Raw genomic sequence first — 16,307 nt, 5'->3', positions numbered from 1 at the left:
CCAGCACGCCAAGCGCGTGCCTGGGGCGGCAAGCCACAGCGGGCGCTCTGCCGGCGCCGCGAGGGTGGCAGGCAGGATGCCTTCGGCGGCTGGCCTGCGGAGGGTCTGCTGGTCTCGCGAAGGGCGGTCCTCCGAAGCCGCGGGACCAGCAGACCCTCCGCAGGCCAGCCGCCAAAGGCAGCCTGCCTGCCATGCTTGGGGCGGCGAAATGCCTAGAGCCGCCCCTGCTTCTGCAGGTCTGGGACAGGGGACTCCAGCGGCACAGCTAAACACAAGGGGGAACAGATTGTTTAGCATAAGTAGTCAACACATATTTCCAGGGACCATTCAGAGTGCAGTGGCCTGTTAACACCTTTCCAGTCAGAGGGGGAAGGAGGGGAGTGTTGTTAGTGGGTTATAGATTGTTGTAATAATCATAAATCCAGTATCTGTGTTCAGGCCGGGATTTTTAGTGTCTAGCAAAGTTATGAATTTAAGCTCCCAGCGTCGTGCAGGTTTCCTTTGAGGACGGGGACTGAGAGGTCAGATAAAGAGTGAACCCTTTGTGAGATGTGTTCCCCCACAGGTGACAGGGTGATTCTGTCTTTTATTGTTTTCTTGCATGAGTTCATTTGAGCGCGCAGTGACTGTCGGGTTGACTGGCATGGTGGTAGTTACGGCATTCAGTGCACTGCATGAGGAATACCACATGTTGTGATTGGCATGTGTGGGACCCATGGGTCCCCAAGGTGTGTTGTGGGCAGTTAATCATTTTAGCCATGAAGATATGTCTGAAGGTTTTCCATCTGTTGATCTAGCAGGCTCTGCAATGATCAGCACTCCCCACAATTCACCTTTCAAGACCCATGGGTTTACACATGCCTATTACAACATGTGGTGTACCTCATGCAGTTGAGAAAAGATAAAAGAAAGCCAGAAAGATAGGACCTCGTCCACCTTGTCTCTTTAATTATAGAATCATAGAAGATTAGGGTTCGAAGAGACCTCAGGAGGTATCTAGTCCAACCCCCTGCTCAAAGCAGGACCAATCCCCAACTAAATCATCCCAGCCAGGGCTTTGTCAAGCTGGCCCTTAAAAACCTCTAAGGATGGAGATTCCACCATCTCCCTAGGTCAGTGGGTTTCAAACTGTGGGTCGGGACCCAGTACTGGGTCATGGAATGTAAGGCACTGGGTCGTGACGGCTCTGGTCAGCACCGCCAACCAGGCTGTTAAAAATCCTGTCAGTGGTGCTGCCCTGTGTCGCTAAAAGTCGGGCAGTGGAAACGCTGTTTGTCAACACTTTTGCCGACAAAATACTTCCACCTCCTACTCCTGCTGACAACGAGCTGTTTACACTGCCACTTGCCATGGAAAAACTTCTGTCGGGGTTTTTTTTTGGGGGGGGGGGTGTTCTTGAAGTACCTGTGAATGACAAAAGTTTTGTTGTTCAATTGGCAGTGTAGACAAAGCCTAAACAAGCCCAGTTCCCTCAGCCTCTCCTCATAAGTCATGTGCCCCAGCCCCTTGATCATTTTCGTTGCCCTCCGCTGGGCTCTCGCCAATTTGTCCATATTCTTTTTGTAGTGGGAGGCCCAAAACTGGACACAATACTCCAGATGTGGCCTCTTCAGTGCCGAATAGAGGGGAATAATCACTTCCCTCTGTCTGCTGGCACTGCTCCTACTAATGCAGCCCAATATGCCGTTAGCCTTCTTGGCAACCAGGGCACACTGCTGACTTATATCCAGCTTCTCATCCACTGTAATCCCCAGGTCCTTTTCTGCAGAACTGCTGCTTAGCCAGTCGGTCCCCAGCCTTTAGCAGTGTGTGGGACTGACAAGCTACAACACTGCAGACAATGCCTGCTTCTGGGTCAGTCACAGAGCTGGCTTGCGATGGATTTGGCAGGGATGAGAATCAAGCTTGTGCTTCCCTTTGCAGGCAGGAATCTGCACATCACTCTGCACCCAGTGGAGAGATTCCTTCCCTGAGTTCACTGCACCCTCCACCGCTGCACATCAAAGCTGTGTCTTCATCTGTCAGGGGATCCAGACCCCTGCTAATTATCCAGAAGCTGGGCAATGAGCACTTTGGACACGCAGCTTTCCTCTTTGCAGTACCCCGGGGGTACACCTGCCCTGTGATAAACAGCCCCCTGCACCAAGTCTCAGAGCCCAGGCTTCAGTCAGAGCCCAAATGTCTATGCTGCAACCATGTAGCCCCTCAGCCTGAGCCCCGTAGACCCAAGTCAACTGGCCCAGCCCAGCCCCAGGTCTTTTCTCGCAGTTTGCATGTTGTTATTCCCCAGTAACCCTGCAGCTCTGTGGTGTGGAGGCCATTGTGACAGCCCTGTGAGCATGGGGCTTGCAGGGACAGGGACCCGTGGGCGACAGGGAATTTGCTGTCTCTGAACCATACGGATGCAAACGAGTCACAGGATTTGTGCCCCTTGGGTTGGGGACACAGTTAAACAGAGACGCTCCTTTTGGGGCCCTGTGCTGTCAGCACTTTTGTGTGTGTGCAGACATGTGTCGGGTTGTGTTTGCCTGTGCTCACAGGTTGCATTGACCTGCGTGGCTACTCTCTCTATCAGCACCAAACGGCGCCTGCTGTCTTGGGATTATCCACCTGCGCCCTGGGCAGGGACAGGCAGCTTTGAACTGGGGTGATCCCATGTCCCCAGATGTGAGCTGTTTCCAAGGAGATTCCTCGGTTTTGTGTTGGTGTGATTCTCTCTCCTTTAAGAGACACTGTGCCTTTAAGGAAGGTCAGTTGGTTTGGGACAAATTGTGTGTTTGGTCTGCGGGGACTGAGGGCGTATTTACTCGTGTAAAGTGGAAATTAATATTTGATGTCAAGAGGGATTTGGGATTTAGCTTCATTTTGTGCTGTCATAGGCTGCCCCTCCCCTCCCCTCCCCTGGGACTAAGTCCTCTGGGCCTGTCTGTTCCAGCTTGGCTGCTAGGTGGCCTCTTGGGGCACAGGCCCTACGTGGCTGGCAGGAAGAGTGGCCATTTTATGTGCTGCTCTCCCTTCTGAATCTCCTTATCCCTTCATCGGCAGCGGCAGCCATCCTGCGTCCCGGCAGCTCCCTCCGCTCTGAGCGCCGTCCTGCATCCCTGCCGCGTGCCAGCTCGGTGTAACTTACGTCGCTCGGGATGGCTTATTCCCACCCCTGAGCGAGAGAAGTTGCGCAGGTATCAGTAGTAGTGTGAACAAGTCCTTAGTGGCCCAGGTTTCCTGAGCCTGTCCCATTCGCCCCCCTTCCCTCACAGGTCTCCTGAGCCAAGGGTTGGGGATGGGTCCAAGCCTGCTGCACGAGGAAAATGCAGGTGATCCTGGGCCCTGCAGAGAGGATGTCAGAGGTCACCTCGGGGGAGAGGGACAGCAACACGCAACATAGCCTGGCATGTCTGTGTGTGCACACGTCCCTGTGCCCTGCTGGTCGCCTGCCCCACATGTCTCCCACACACCTTCTTCTCCCCTGCTGCTGGCTCCTCTCTGCGCCTTGTCACCGTTTCTCACATACATTACAGCGATTTTTATCTCTTTGAGGGTGGGGGAATATCCAGCAACATGGACAGGAAATGAAGCTGGCAAGACTCTCTCAGCAATTGCATCATTTTCCTTCCATAGATAAAGGATCCGCTCTCCAGGTTCAGAGCTGTTAACCCTTGAAAGTCTGACCCTGAAGTGTATTACCTCCATCCGTTGTGCACACAGTTGTGTTATTGTAGGGCTGCTCCCCAGCGCCGGGCTGCCCTCGCTGCTGTGTTATTGTAGGGCTGCTTCAGTTGTGCTGGATTCCCTCCCCCTTCGCCCTAGATAGCCCAGACCTATAGACTTTCAGCACCCACCTGCTTCCCCAGGCTTTGACTAATGGGGGGTGGTGCAGGATGGGCTGGGCTAGGAGAGGGGTTGGAGTAAGGCTTGGATTTGCTTTAACCTCTGGCTGGTTATTTCCTTGTTTCCTGGCTTCGAGTGGGCACATGTGTCTGGCTTCACTGCTATGTGCCTGCAGTTTGAATTGTGGCCGTGTTCCCACGGCCTGGGAGCACAGACCCTTCAGCCTGGTTGCTCATTGAAACAGATAAAGGACCCACAGGAGAGGCCACTGAATGCACCAGGGCTACCCGCCCTTCCTCAGTGGTGGCCTTTGCGTCTTGGCTCCTGGGCTCAAAGGGCGGAGGAAGAGCAGGACAGAAAAGGCCCCTTGGCAAAGTCTCGGTGTCCCCCCTTGGGGCAGGCCTTGGCCGAGGGCACAAGAAAGTGCAGCTGGGCCCTGGCCTGGCTTTTCTTCAGTGGGGAGGGCGAGTGTGAATTCCCCATGCAGAGGCCAGCGTGAGGTCCAGGCACCATCTCAGCCCTCACTCGGGCTGGAAGGCAGAGTTCTGACTGCAGGGGCAGGTGGTAAGGGGAGCGCAGGGCTTGTGTCAGGGAGGAGTGTGAGGGAAGCCTGTCAGGGCTGAGGGGGGAGTAACCCCGTGGGGGTGCCCTGCTGGGGCGTTGGAACCCCACATGAAGAGAAAAGCCACCCTGTCAAGGCGGCTGCATTTTCCAGGAGTTATTCCTGAGCATGGGATGTTGCTGCAAGCCAGTCTGTCTGCCTCCGCTGGGGGCAGAGTCGGACACTGTCATTGTGACCAAAGGAGATTCCAGGGCCAGCCATGTCGCTGTCAGGGCTGGGAGAGGGCAGAACCAGGCGAGCAGCAGGCTGCCTGCACCTCTCTTCTCTCAGGCTCCTGCCTGTGCTGAGCAGGGCCGCCCAGAGGGGGGGCAAGTGGGGCAATTTGTGAGCCCTGGCCCAGCAGCGGTCCTGGTGTTCGGCGGCATTTCGGCGGTGGGGGGCCCTTCAGTGCTGCCGAAGACGCGGAGCGACTGAAGGCCCCCCCCCCCCCGCTGAAGTACCTTGTGAGCCCTGGCCCAGCAGCGGTCCGGGTCTTCGGCGGCATTTCGGCGGCGGGGGGCCCTTCAGTGCTGCCGAAGACGTGGAGCGACTGAAGGGCCCCCCCCACCGCTGAAGTACCCTGTGAGCCCTGGCCCAGCAGCGGTCCGGGTCTTCGGCGGCATTTCGGTGGCGGGGGGCCCTTCAGTGCTGCCGAAGACGCGGAGCGACTGAAGGGCCCCCCGCTGCTGAAATGCTGCTGAAGACCCAGACCGCCGCCGGGTGAGTACAAGCGCCACAGCTCCCCCGCTTTGCCCCAGGCCCCCTGAATCCTCTGGGCAGCCCTGGTGGTGAGGCTGGGTTCCAGGGCAATGCTGTGTTCCCACCCCAGCTGCGGCAGCCCCGCACACTGGCTCTGAGTGTGTAAAAATGGCACCTCAGGGGCTCAGCTTTGCAAGACGCCGGGTCAGCCCCGCTGTCGAGGTGGCATCACCAGGAGAGAACCGTGCCGTTTGCTCAGTATCCCCAGCCCGTCTGCACTGAGGCGCAGCCTGCGTGTGGGGAGCAGGCAGGCACAGGGCTCACCCAGTGCCCACCAGGCATGGGGCAGCAGCGGGGAGGTGCTGATGGGCTTGGGAGGCTGGGGAAGCAGTGAAGAGTGCCGAAGGGTTGAGGATGGCTGGCTCTGATGCTCCCCCACAATACATCAGGCTTGGGGCACAGAAATCAGGTGGCACCTCGTGCCTTCCCAGAAAGGGACATGGTTAAAGTTGGCAAATACTTTGGCACTTCCATACCCTGCATAGGCAGGTGTGTGTACCTGGAAGGGACCTTCCCATTGAAGTCTGTTCAGGTTTGTTCCTGGGCAGTCCCCTGGACTACACACCTAGGCTTGCTAAAGCCCTGATCGGGTCACTGGGGCAGGCCCTGCCCACGCTCTCCTCTCTGGCAGGGCGCTGTGGTGGGTGCGGGGTAGTCTCTGTCTTGTTCCCTTGGGGTAGGAGCCCTGGGATGTGGACTCGTAGCCCCCTAAGCTGGAAGCATCGAGAGCGAATAACCTGCAGGGTTGGATTCCTGGGAGGCATTTACCTGCCGAGAACTTGTCCTGCTTTGGTTTTATCGCCCAAAGAGCGTCTGCCATTGAGCCAGTTTGATGGCGTTTGTGTGACTGTAAGTGTCCCGTAACGTTGTAATTATTCTCTGTGATTAATCTGGCTCCTGCTGGAAAGCCGTGCGCAGCGTGCACCGGAGGGTATGTTGTTACATGGCTGCATTATTCAGCTGTAATAGACACTGACACAAACTGAAAAGACACGGCTGGATGGAAGGGGGTTCTGGCGTGGCTGGAAGTCTTTGGGCAGGATGGATTGTCTTGCTGTTCTCCTGGTTGGGAGAGCAGCAGATCTGTGGGCCTGGGGAGGGAGCTGCTGGGGCTAGCCTCCTGGGGCTGAACCCTGGCTCCTTTCTATCCTCCCAGGAACTCGGCTGGGCGTGTCCAGTGCCCAGGAAGGTGTGTTCCTCAGGGTGGGGGTGAGGGAACATGTCAGCTCCTTCCACCAAGCCGCAGCAGCACTGGTATTCCACAGCATGGTCCTGCGCCCGCCCGGAGAGCTGTGATGCACTGACAAGCTGTGACGCAGCAGGGAGCGGGGTGGACTGACCTGGGAATGTCCTTTAGTTTTACTGGGGCTGTCTGCATGGGGGAGGGGAGAGCAGGGGGTGACTTTAGGTGAGGGACCGTACCTGAGCCTGTAACCTGAGCCAGGAGGGGGTGGGGGGAGTGGACAAAGGGGGAGGGGGAGAAGGAGGGGGGGAGCCTGCTGGAGGGGGGTTTGGTTTCAGTTTGGGCTGGCTGGGAAGAGGCAGGGAACCCCAAGTCTGGGGTCTAAGATCCTCGCCCCCCAGAGGGACCTGGCTGGGGGTCCTGGTTGTACCTACAAGCCCTGCTTGGGACTGTGCTCCTGTTGGCTAATAAACCTGTTTTACTGGCTGGCTGAGATTCACAGAATCGCAGGATGTGGGGGGTGCGGGCCTTGACTCCCCCACACTCCGTGACACAAGCTGTATCCCAGCCAGTGCCACCCTGGGCCTCGGGGTTTGCTTCCTACTAGGATGCAGTGATCCCATGCGGCCGGGCTGGGGATCGCGCTGTGGGTTGGCATTGGGGGGTGCAGCTGGGCTGGGGATTGCGCTGTGGGGGGTGTTGGGGTGTGGCTGGGCTGGGTACCGCACTGTGTGGGGGTGTCGGGGAGGGCGGCTGGGTCGGGTACTGAGCTGTGGGGGGGAGTTGGGGGGGCAGCTGGGCCGGGTGTCACACTGCAAGGGGGCATCGTGGGGTGCGACTGGGCCAGGTACCATGCTGCAAGGGGCTGTCGCGGGGCGCGGCTGGGATGGGTACTGTACTGCGTGGAGGTGGGGCGGGGGGGCAGCTGGGCTGGGTACCACACTGTATGGGGGCGTTACGGGGGGGCAGCTGGGCCGGGTGTCGCACTGCAACAGGGCGTCGTGGCATGTATCATTAAGTGTCTCAGTTAAACCATTACAACTACGCTGAATGCAGGAGCTTTTCTGTCTCATCCCAATTCAGCGCTATTGTGCTGACAAGAATCGTTTTCATTATAAAACACTTCATACCCCTTTAATTAACAAAATTGCTGAAATGTGAATGTGATGGTGCTTCCCCAGAAATAACAGTTTAATATTCAGAGCCGGATGACTGGGTCTGACTGTAAATGCTGCCAACCAGCCTGCCGGCCCCTCAGCTCCCAGGATCAGCCTGCCATAGGGCCAAGGGCTCACCCGAGAGGGGTCCCTCCCACTAGGGCCTTGTTTCTTCCAGTGCTCTTTAAAAATGCAAACCCCAAATCTCCCTGAGGGGCATGACGGGATGTGAGGAAGAGCATCCCCTAAAGGTCTCCATCCTCCTGCATCCATGCCTTCTGGCAGTGGGAATGGCAGCAGCCCATACAGACTGCATTGGCAGCGGCTCTCACAGGGAAACAATTATTTCCAAATGGACACAAAGCGAGAAAGGGAGTCTGCAGCCATGGGGCTGACACAGGGAGATGTCCAGGGAGACACGGGGAGAGACTGAGCCCCTCGGGAGTAATGGTGGCAGAAATCGAACTTCTCTGCAATGGAGAGGCCTGAGGGGTGCCGCATCCAGTTCAGCTGGGGCTATTCCCAGTCCTCTGTAGAAAGGTCTTTCTGGTATAAAGGCTGGAACTGCCCTCAGCTCCCCGTCCTCCACCCCACCCCCTGTGCAGCTGCCAGGAGACATGAACCCCAGGGAGGGGAAGGAGCTTACAGAGCGGTCCGTGAGTCAGTTTTTAGTGCACAGGAAAGCAGGTGCTGGATTGATGGGAGTGCGTGGGAACCTGCTTGAGGTAAGGTAGGCAAAACGGATCCTCCCTTTGATTCATCAGATCGAAGGCAGCAAAAGCACAGCTTAGAATGTCCGGGGTAATTACAGAACTGAAATAACGGAGTCCGTGGGGAGGTGGGTGAAATTGTGCCTGTCCGTGAGAGTGAGGGAGCTGCAGGGATCGGAGACAATGGTGATGTCTTCATAATAAATCCTAACGATGATAATCACTGGAATAATTGCTAGTTTCAGAAAGCGAGGCGAGTTAAATGTCTCCAGAACAGCATCGCCAGCTCCTTCAGCGCCTGCAAATGTCATCAGAGAAAGAGAGAAAAATGGCTGCTCCTCACTGTTCAGTGGCTTCTCCTGGCTTCCTTCAACTTGCGGTTCTGAGCAGTGTCCTGGGACGTTTCTGGCTCCTCAGGACTCTGCTTCTTTACTCCCCTGGGCTGCCCCCATCTCAAGCCTGGCCTTTGGGGAGAGGTGGACAAGGGCATGTGAGGTGCTGGAACCCGGTGCCTGTTGAGGAGCAGACAGTGTGAGCAGGTCAGGGCCAGAAAGGGGAAAGATTGGGCTAAATAGCCTAATCCCCTGCAGGTCTCTCACTGCAGGCTCCTGAGTAAGGGCAGGTCTACACTTATAACACTGCATCTGCGTGGCTGCAGCAATGCAACTGCACCACTGAAGTGAGGTAATTCGTACGCCGATGGAGGAGCTTCCCCCGGTGACGTAGTTAATTCACCTCCCCGAGACATGGTAGCTATGTCTGCCGACATGGGGCTGTCTACACTGAGTGGGAGGGCTATGTCGGTGTAACTGCATCTCTCAGGCTTGTGGATTTTTCACACGCCGAGCAATGTAGTTACACCAACATAGGTCTGTCGTGCAGACACAGGGCTCTAGGCTTCAAACCAGGTTCAGGCTGGCACTGACTTCATGGGAGTTACTCCTGCTGGTCTCAGAGTGCCCTTGGCACCTACTCTGGGCTTGCCACGTCCCTGGGAGTGCTAGGTATTTGTTCTGTGGTAGTGCCTAGGAACCCCATGGCACGAGGCACTGGACAAGCATGGAACACAGAGCTGGGCTCTGCCCCACATAGCTTACACTCCAAGTATGAAAGACAGCAGGTGGATTTGTGGTAATGCTGTCCTGGGCCCGGGACAGATCTGTGCTTGGTTGGGCAGCACCATTCACACACCCCTTTCCATGCATGTTCTGGGGCTGTTTCTTTAGCTGGGTTCTGGGCCTGTTCTTGGGGCCTTTCACTGTTTCGTATTAAACATCTTTATTTTTGTGTGTTATAATAAAACAGCTGGTACTTAGCTTCTCCTGGTGAAACAAACAATGACAAACCCAGCTGGTGTGGCCAAGCCCCAGCCCAAGTTTGCTCCTACAGCAGGCACATGAAACATCTTGTTTCCTACGAAATGACCCGGCCCTCCCACCGCTGCCTGGGTGGATGGGGCTGTTTGCTTGCGCAGCTGACAGACTGCTGCAGGGCAATGCCCATGTCCCCCTGGCTCTTCCAGGCCCAGCCTAAGTTGTTGCTCTGCTAATGCTCCTCCCTCAGCTGACCCTGCTGTTACAACCTTTCCCAAGTCCATAAGCACGAGGAGGCAGAGTCCTGCTGGCAAGTGAAGGTGAAGGGCTCCTGCCTTGTGACCATGCTCTGCCTGGAGCCTGGCCTACAGGATTCCATGACCTGCCCCCAGGGGAGGGTGGCAGTGAGAAGGGTGCTCCGTGGGCTAATGGGCCACCCCAGCATTCACACTCATTACTTCCCCTTTGGCCTTTTCCAGGTGTGATCCGGACGGCAGTGGCGAATCTGGACAGAGAAACTCAGGACCGGTATGAAGTGGTGATCCGAGCCACAGACATGGCAGGGCAGCTTGGTGGCCTGTCTGGATCCACCACAGTCACAATTGTGATCACAGACGTCAACGACAACCCTCCACGATTCCCACAGAGTAAGAGTCACTGTTCCCCGTCCCGGGGGTCTTGCAGGCAGCCTGGTGCTGAGCCAGCCACTGCTGTGCAGGATTGTTGTTGCTGACTTTGCTTTGAGGTAGCAGCTAGAGACCCAGTCAGGGACATAGCCCCCTTGTGCTAGGTGTTTCACAGACCCAGAGATCTGGACCCTGTCCCGAGAGCTTGCAGTCTAAGAGGGCAAGTGACGTGGAGTGGGGGAGTCAATCAATGCTGAGTTTTAATGCAGACCCATTTGTTTATTAGAATTCTTCTGGAGTCAGTGTCATCTCTCCCTATTGGCCCTTCAACCTGCCCACCTTGGACTGGCTGGCAGTGCAGAGACACTCTCTGACGCTGGTGACTCTGGGTGTACAGGAGTACAGGCCACGGTGCTGCGGGCCAGTGCATAGTCAGGTCTGTGCAGGTTTCTCTTATTCCACAGGGCAGTGGTGGTGGCAGAGGGGGATCTGACCGGTGACATGTGCAGGAGTCCTGGCTGCTCCTGCCCCAGCCTGCGGTCGTTGTGTAGTGGGTTTAATACTCCAAGTGCTCTGCAGATCCCAGCCCTGCTCATTAACCGAAGCAGGAGGGGTGTCCCAGTGACAGCCAGCAAACCCTGGGGGAGTCAGTAGGGCTGCAGGACTGTAGGTGTGAGGAGTAGGTGTAGCTGTCTGTCTCTGTCTCCCTCCCTGGGCCTGTAGGCACTGGGAGAGGGAGAGTAACCCCCAAACTCCATTGGCAGGTCAGCCTCTTCCCGCCATCTCGCACAAATGTTAGGTGCTGATTCAGACCTCAGACGCTGGCTTGAATGAGCCCCAGACCCTTCCTTGCAACCTGGCAGTCCACCAGCCCCTGCTTGCACACCGCGTGCATGTGGGGGTGTGACTGAGCTGATCTCTAGCTCCCAAGCCATTGCCAAAGCTCTGTGACCTGCAGTTGAGTCCCACCACCGGGACAGAAATCCTGTCACTGAAGAGCTGCTGGCTTGGTCTCTGCCTCGCACACCAGCTGCAGGGCTCTGCAGCGCTTGGCTGGCAGTCTGGGGCAGAGCTACAAAGGGTTCTGAGCTGTGGCTGGAGGGAGCTCAGCCCTCTGAGCGCATTTGTATTCCAGACATTAGCAGTGGGAAACGGGGCTGTGCTAATGCTGTGCCCACAGAGACCTCGGCACTGGCCCTGGACTGGCTGACATCCCTGCAGCTGGTTCTGAGACAGCCTGGTGTGGTTGCCAGACTTCTAGAGACTGGGATGCTCCCTAATGCCTCACACCAGCTTCCTTCACCCAGAGTGGGGTTATTTGCTTTTCTCTCGCAGGAAAAGCCAAGACGCCTTGCACAGAGGTTTAGGAAATGGGGCGTCCTCAGGGGTTCCAGCAGGGCCTCACATGTGCCCCCAACGAAGCCCAGACTCTGGCGTGGCTGCCAAGGTTAAATGGGACATTGCACACTAGACAGGACAAAACTCTGCAATCTGTGTGTGCGGGAGCTGAGCCGCACCGGACCAGGGACCAGCCAAGTGTACTCAGTAGGGTTGCTGGCATTCTGCCTGGAGGCTGGTGCACTCGCCTAGTGGAGGTGCCCCCAGGGAGTGTCTATGCACTGCCTGAAGGGAACCCAGGGATCAGAGTCAGCGAAGGCCATGCTGTGACGCCAAGCCCCTCTCTTCCCCCTTGGCAGAGATGTACCAGTTCAGCATTGTGGAGACTGCCCGTGTGGGCACTGCGATCGGGAGAGTGAAGGCGGAGGACTCGGATGTTGGGGAGAACACAGACATGACGTACCAGATCAAAGATGAGGAGGGGGTGCAGATGTTTAAAGTCACCACAGATAGCAACACCCAGGAGGCGATCATCACCGTGCAGAAGGTAAACCCAGAGGAACGGCACCAGGAGGAGGTGTGAATGGAGGCAGAGGTGGTAGGTTGGGGAGGGCAGGGCAGGACTCTCAGAGCGGGATAGAGCCCTTCCCTTTTGATGATACCTTCTGGTGCTGGTGTGTTTCAGAGGCTGGGGGATTGCTCCTCCGAGAGCTGGTTTAACAGCATCTTAGAGAAGTTGGAAGCCGCAGACCCTGCCCCCCAGCTAGCAGGGAGCAGGAGACGTGTCAGGAGAGAGAAAGGATTGGAAAGGTGGGCCGAAGAAAGGCAAGGGAGGCAGGGCACCCGCTGAGCAAGTTGCTGCCCACAGACGCTAAGAGACACAGACAGTTGTGAGCACAGAATTTACAGAGAGAGACTTTCAGACAAATCCGTAACGAAGGGGTGAATGCTGCCATGTGCAGAAGCGAGGTGTGCAGCGGAGGGGGCTAACACTAATCCCCGTTATTGATAGCACCTATTAGAGAGCAATATGCCCACGGAATGCCTGAGCCTGACCAACCGCATGTGGAGTATGTCTGCTTTTTGTGGCAAAAACACTTGGTGCAGGCAGGAAAGAATGAATGCTCACCAAGACCATTGCATTCCAGTCACCTCTGCTGTAAAAATAATCACAGGGTGATTAATGATCACTACACCATTGAAAATCAGTCACTCGCCCCCATGGTGCACACAGCCGTCTCAGTGCATTCTGAGTTCCTACATCAGGCCTTATCTGAATGTAGAGTGGGGGAGGGCAAGAAACGTTTTTCCCAGCAGGAGCCCTGTAGGGAATGGGCAGGAGAGCTCACAGCTATGCATGCCCTGCCCAGCAGGAGACATTGTAGGGGGCATGGCAGGAGCTGAGGCTCTGGGCTTCTCCAGTCCTGGCCTCTCCCGGGAGCCCTGGTGGGGTCTAACCCAAAGCAGCAGTAGTGAATACACCAGAGGTGGGAAGGAACCGTCAGATGGTGAATCGCTAACCCTGTCCTGTTGTCTCAGCCCCTTGACTATGAGGCCAAGATGGTTCACACTGTGGTGGTGGAGGCCCTGAACAAGTTTGTGGACCCGAGGTTTGTGGATCTGGGCACGTTCCGAGATCAAACCATTGTGCGGGTCTCTGTGCTGGATGTGGATGAGCCCCCGGAGTTCCAGCCCCCCTCCGACCTGATGGAAGTCCAGGAGGATGCCTATGTTGGCTCTGTGGTGGGAGTGGTCACCGCCCTGGACCCCGATGCTGCAAACAACCCTGTCCGGTAAAATCAACCTTCCTAGCTTCATGTTCTCTTCCACCAGGCGATGGGCCTGCGAGCGACACAGGGCCTGGCGGGTGCCTGAGAAGGGATTTGGGTGGGAGGCTGAGTGACAGGAGAGGGGCATGCAGCAGAGAGCGACAGCGCCGGGTGTGAATGGGTGACACAGGGCAGGCGTCTGGCAGGTGAGTGACAGAACCAGTGTGCTAGTAGCAGATAGGTGAGGGCACAAGCAGTGTGAGTGGCAGATATGTCATTGGCAAATGATGGGAGTTTCAGTGGCAAAGGAATGCCAGAAAAGGGGAATGGGCGATATTCATACATACGTGTGAATGATAGCAGGGCAGCCTCGGGGAACAGGCTGGTGAGTGACCAGAGATGACGGGCAGGCAGTGAAGAAGACTGACAGATGTACAGTGTGGCGTGTGCTGTGAGGCGTGCAATTGGAGCCGGAGGCAGGGCCTGGGTTCACGGGAGGGATCAGAGACCAATGGAGTTGATGTTTGGGCAGGGGCACACGCTGGGCAGCAGCTGATCTGCACAGGACGTTTCCCATTTCCATTCATTTGTGGCTAATGAAATTGAGAGTTAAACTCTCATTACCTACGGCACAAAAGCAGCCTTATGGCTCTGCCAAGTGCCCTGAGTGGTGAGCAGTGGCAATGAAAAGCTGATGTACAGAAAAGATCCTGGACTTGTGGAAAATTCCCTTGGAAGGCTGGGTGTTGTGTTGCCTGGAATCTCTGTGCTGCAGGTCTCTGTACACAGCTGCTCGCTGGAAATGGAGCATTGCCGTCTGCTGGAAAGGAGACCAGCATAGCTGACCCAGGAGTAGCCTGGAGCCAGCACATTGTGGCCTTGGATCCTGGAGCTGTTCCTGATGACAGAGAACAGGGCAGAGAGTAGGAGCACGGACTCCGGGGAGGAGCGCACAGTATGGAAGGGGAAACAGCTGATGACAGCCTGTGGATATAATCAGCAAATGACACGGAGAGATAATGTTCTAACAGGCCTGCTCAGGGCCACAGCAAGGCGATGGGGAATGCACCGTGCCAGGCTGTTTGGTGGGGAGGGAGCGTCCCAAAGCCTCGCACTGGACCTTTGAATTAACATAGAACCATGTAGGAATCCCCACAGGAAACTTTAAACATAGAATCATAGAACTGGAAGGGACCTCGAGAGGCCATCTAGTACAGTCCCCTGTACTCGTGGCAGGACTAATTATCTAGACCATTCCTGAGAGGTGTTTGTCCAGCCTGCTCTTAAAGGTCTCCAATGATGGAGATTCCACAACCTCCCTAAGCATTTATTCCAGCATTTAACCACTCTGACAGTTAAGAAGTTTTTCCTAATGTCCAACCTAAACCTCCCTTGCTGCAATTTAAGCCAATTGCTTCTTGTCCTAGCCTCAGAGGTTAAGAAAAACAATTTTTTCTTCATCTTCCTTGTAACAACCTTTTACATACTTGAAAACTGTTCTTGTGTCCCCTCTCAGTCCTCTCTTTTCCAGATTAAACAAACCCAATTTCTTCAGTCTTCTCTCATAGGTCATGTTTTCTAGACTGTTAATCATTTTTGTTGCTCTTTTCTGGACTCTCTCCAATTTGTCCACATCCTTCCTGAAATGTGGCATCCAGAACTGGAGACAATACTCCAGTTGAGGCCTAATCAGAGCAGAGTAGAGCAGAAGAATCACTTCTCGTCTTGCTTACAACACTCCTGCTGATATAGCCAAGAATGAAGTTCGCTTTTTTTTTGCAACAGTGTTACATTTTGACTCGTATTTAGCTTGTGATCCACTCTGACCCCCAGATCCCTTTCCGCAGTGCCCCTTCCTAGGCAGTCATTTCCCATTTTGTATGTGTGCAACTGATTGTTCCTTCCTAAATGGAGCACTTTGCACTTGTCCTTATTGAATTTCATCCTATTTACTTCAGACCATTTCTCCAGTTTGGCCAGTTCATTTTGAATTTCAGTCCTATCCTCAAAGCACTTGCAACCCCTCCCAGGTTGGTATCATCCACGAACTTTATAAGTGTACTCTGTATGCTGTTATCTAAATCATTGATGAAGATATTGAACCGAACAGGACCCAGAACTGATCCCTGCGGGACCCCACTCATTATGCACTTGCAGAATGACTGTGAACCACTGATAACAATTCTCTGGTAACAGTTTTCCAACCAGTTTTGCACCCAGCTTATGGTATACTGCTCCATCTAGGTTGCATTTGATTTCCCTAGTTTATTTATGAGCAAGTTGTGCAAGACAGTATCAAAAGCCTTACTAAAGTCAAGATATACCACATCTACCTCTTCCCCCCATCCACAAGGCTTGTTACCCTGTCAAAGAAAGCTCTCAGATTGGTTTGACACAATTTGTTTTTGACAAATCCATACTGACTGTTACTTATCACCTTGTTACCTGCCAGGTGTTTGCAAATGGATGGCGTCATTATTTGCTCCATTCTCTTTCCGGGTACAGAAGTTAAGCTGACTTCCCATGTACCGCCACAGCCCCTTCACCGTCTGCCAAGTCCCTGCAGTCAGCACAGAGTGTTGGGCTAGGAAGGCAGCCAGGGAGAGAGCCCTGCTGGGGGGAGTTATTGGGATCAGCCACAGAGGGTACATGTATGTAGCAGGGTGGACCCCTGCTCCTGCCCTGAAGGGGTTAAAAACAGCCCTGGGAAGGGGCTGTGGCTGGAGAAAGCAGCCTGGGCTGATTGGGGAAAGTGGCTGCAGCTGGGCCACGCCCCAATCAGGCCCAGCTGGCCCCTATAAGAGGCTGTGAGCCAGAAGCCCAAGCACACAGTCTCTCTCTGCATTCAGAGGGAGATGGGCCTGGCTGCAGGAGCTAGACCAGGTACCTGAGGGGAGCAGGGCTGGGGAAAGGCAGAGGAGCTGGGGAGCTCCAGCCTGGAAAGCCCCAGGCTGCGGCCTAGCATTGGGCTAATAGGTACTGGGGGTTGCAGAGGGCAGCCCAGGGGTAGGCCAAGGCAGCAG

General features: G+C 55.4%; 1 protein-coding gene across 15 annotated transcripts in view; it reads left to right on the top strand.

Moving 5' to 3' along the window:
* CDH22 (cadherin 22) overlaps positions 1–16,307 on the top strand; it is a 188,539-nt gene that overhangs the window by 78,580 nt on the left and 93,652 nt on the right. For all 15 annotated transcript variants that reach the window (XR_005587787.1, XR_005587788.1, XR_005587786.1 and 12 more), the window contains 3 exons: positions 10,031–10,198; positions 11,875–12,062; positions 13,055–13,308. Coding sequence is in view for 11 of the 15 variants with exons in the window: in XM_039498236.1 (XP_039354170.1) it covers positions 10,031–10,198; positions 11,875–12,062; positions 13,055–13,308 (610 nt within the window). In the remaining 4 variants the exon portion in view is untranslated. The remainder of the gene's footprint in view (positions 1–10,030; positions 10,199–11,874; positions 12,063–13,054; positions 13,309–16,307) is intronic.

The sequence above is a fragment of the Mauremys reevesii genome, linkage group 13 (genome assembly GCF_016161935.1).
Source record: "Mauremys reevesii isolate NIE-2019 linkage group 13, ASM1616193v1, whole genome shotgun sequence".
NCBI classification, from domain to species: domain Eukaryota; kingdom Metazoa; phylum Chordata; order Testudines; family Geoemydidae; genus Mauremys; species Mauremys reevesii.
This window is presented reverse-complemented; position numbering and strand designations above follow the sequence as displayed.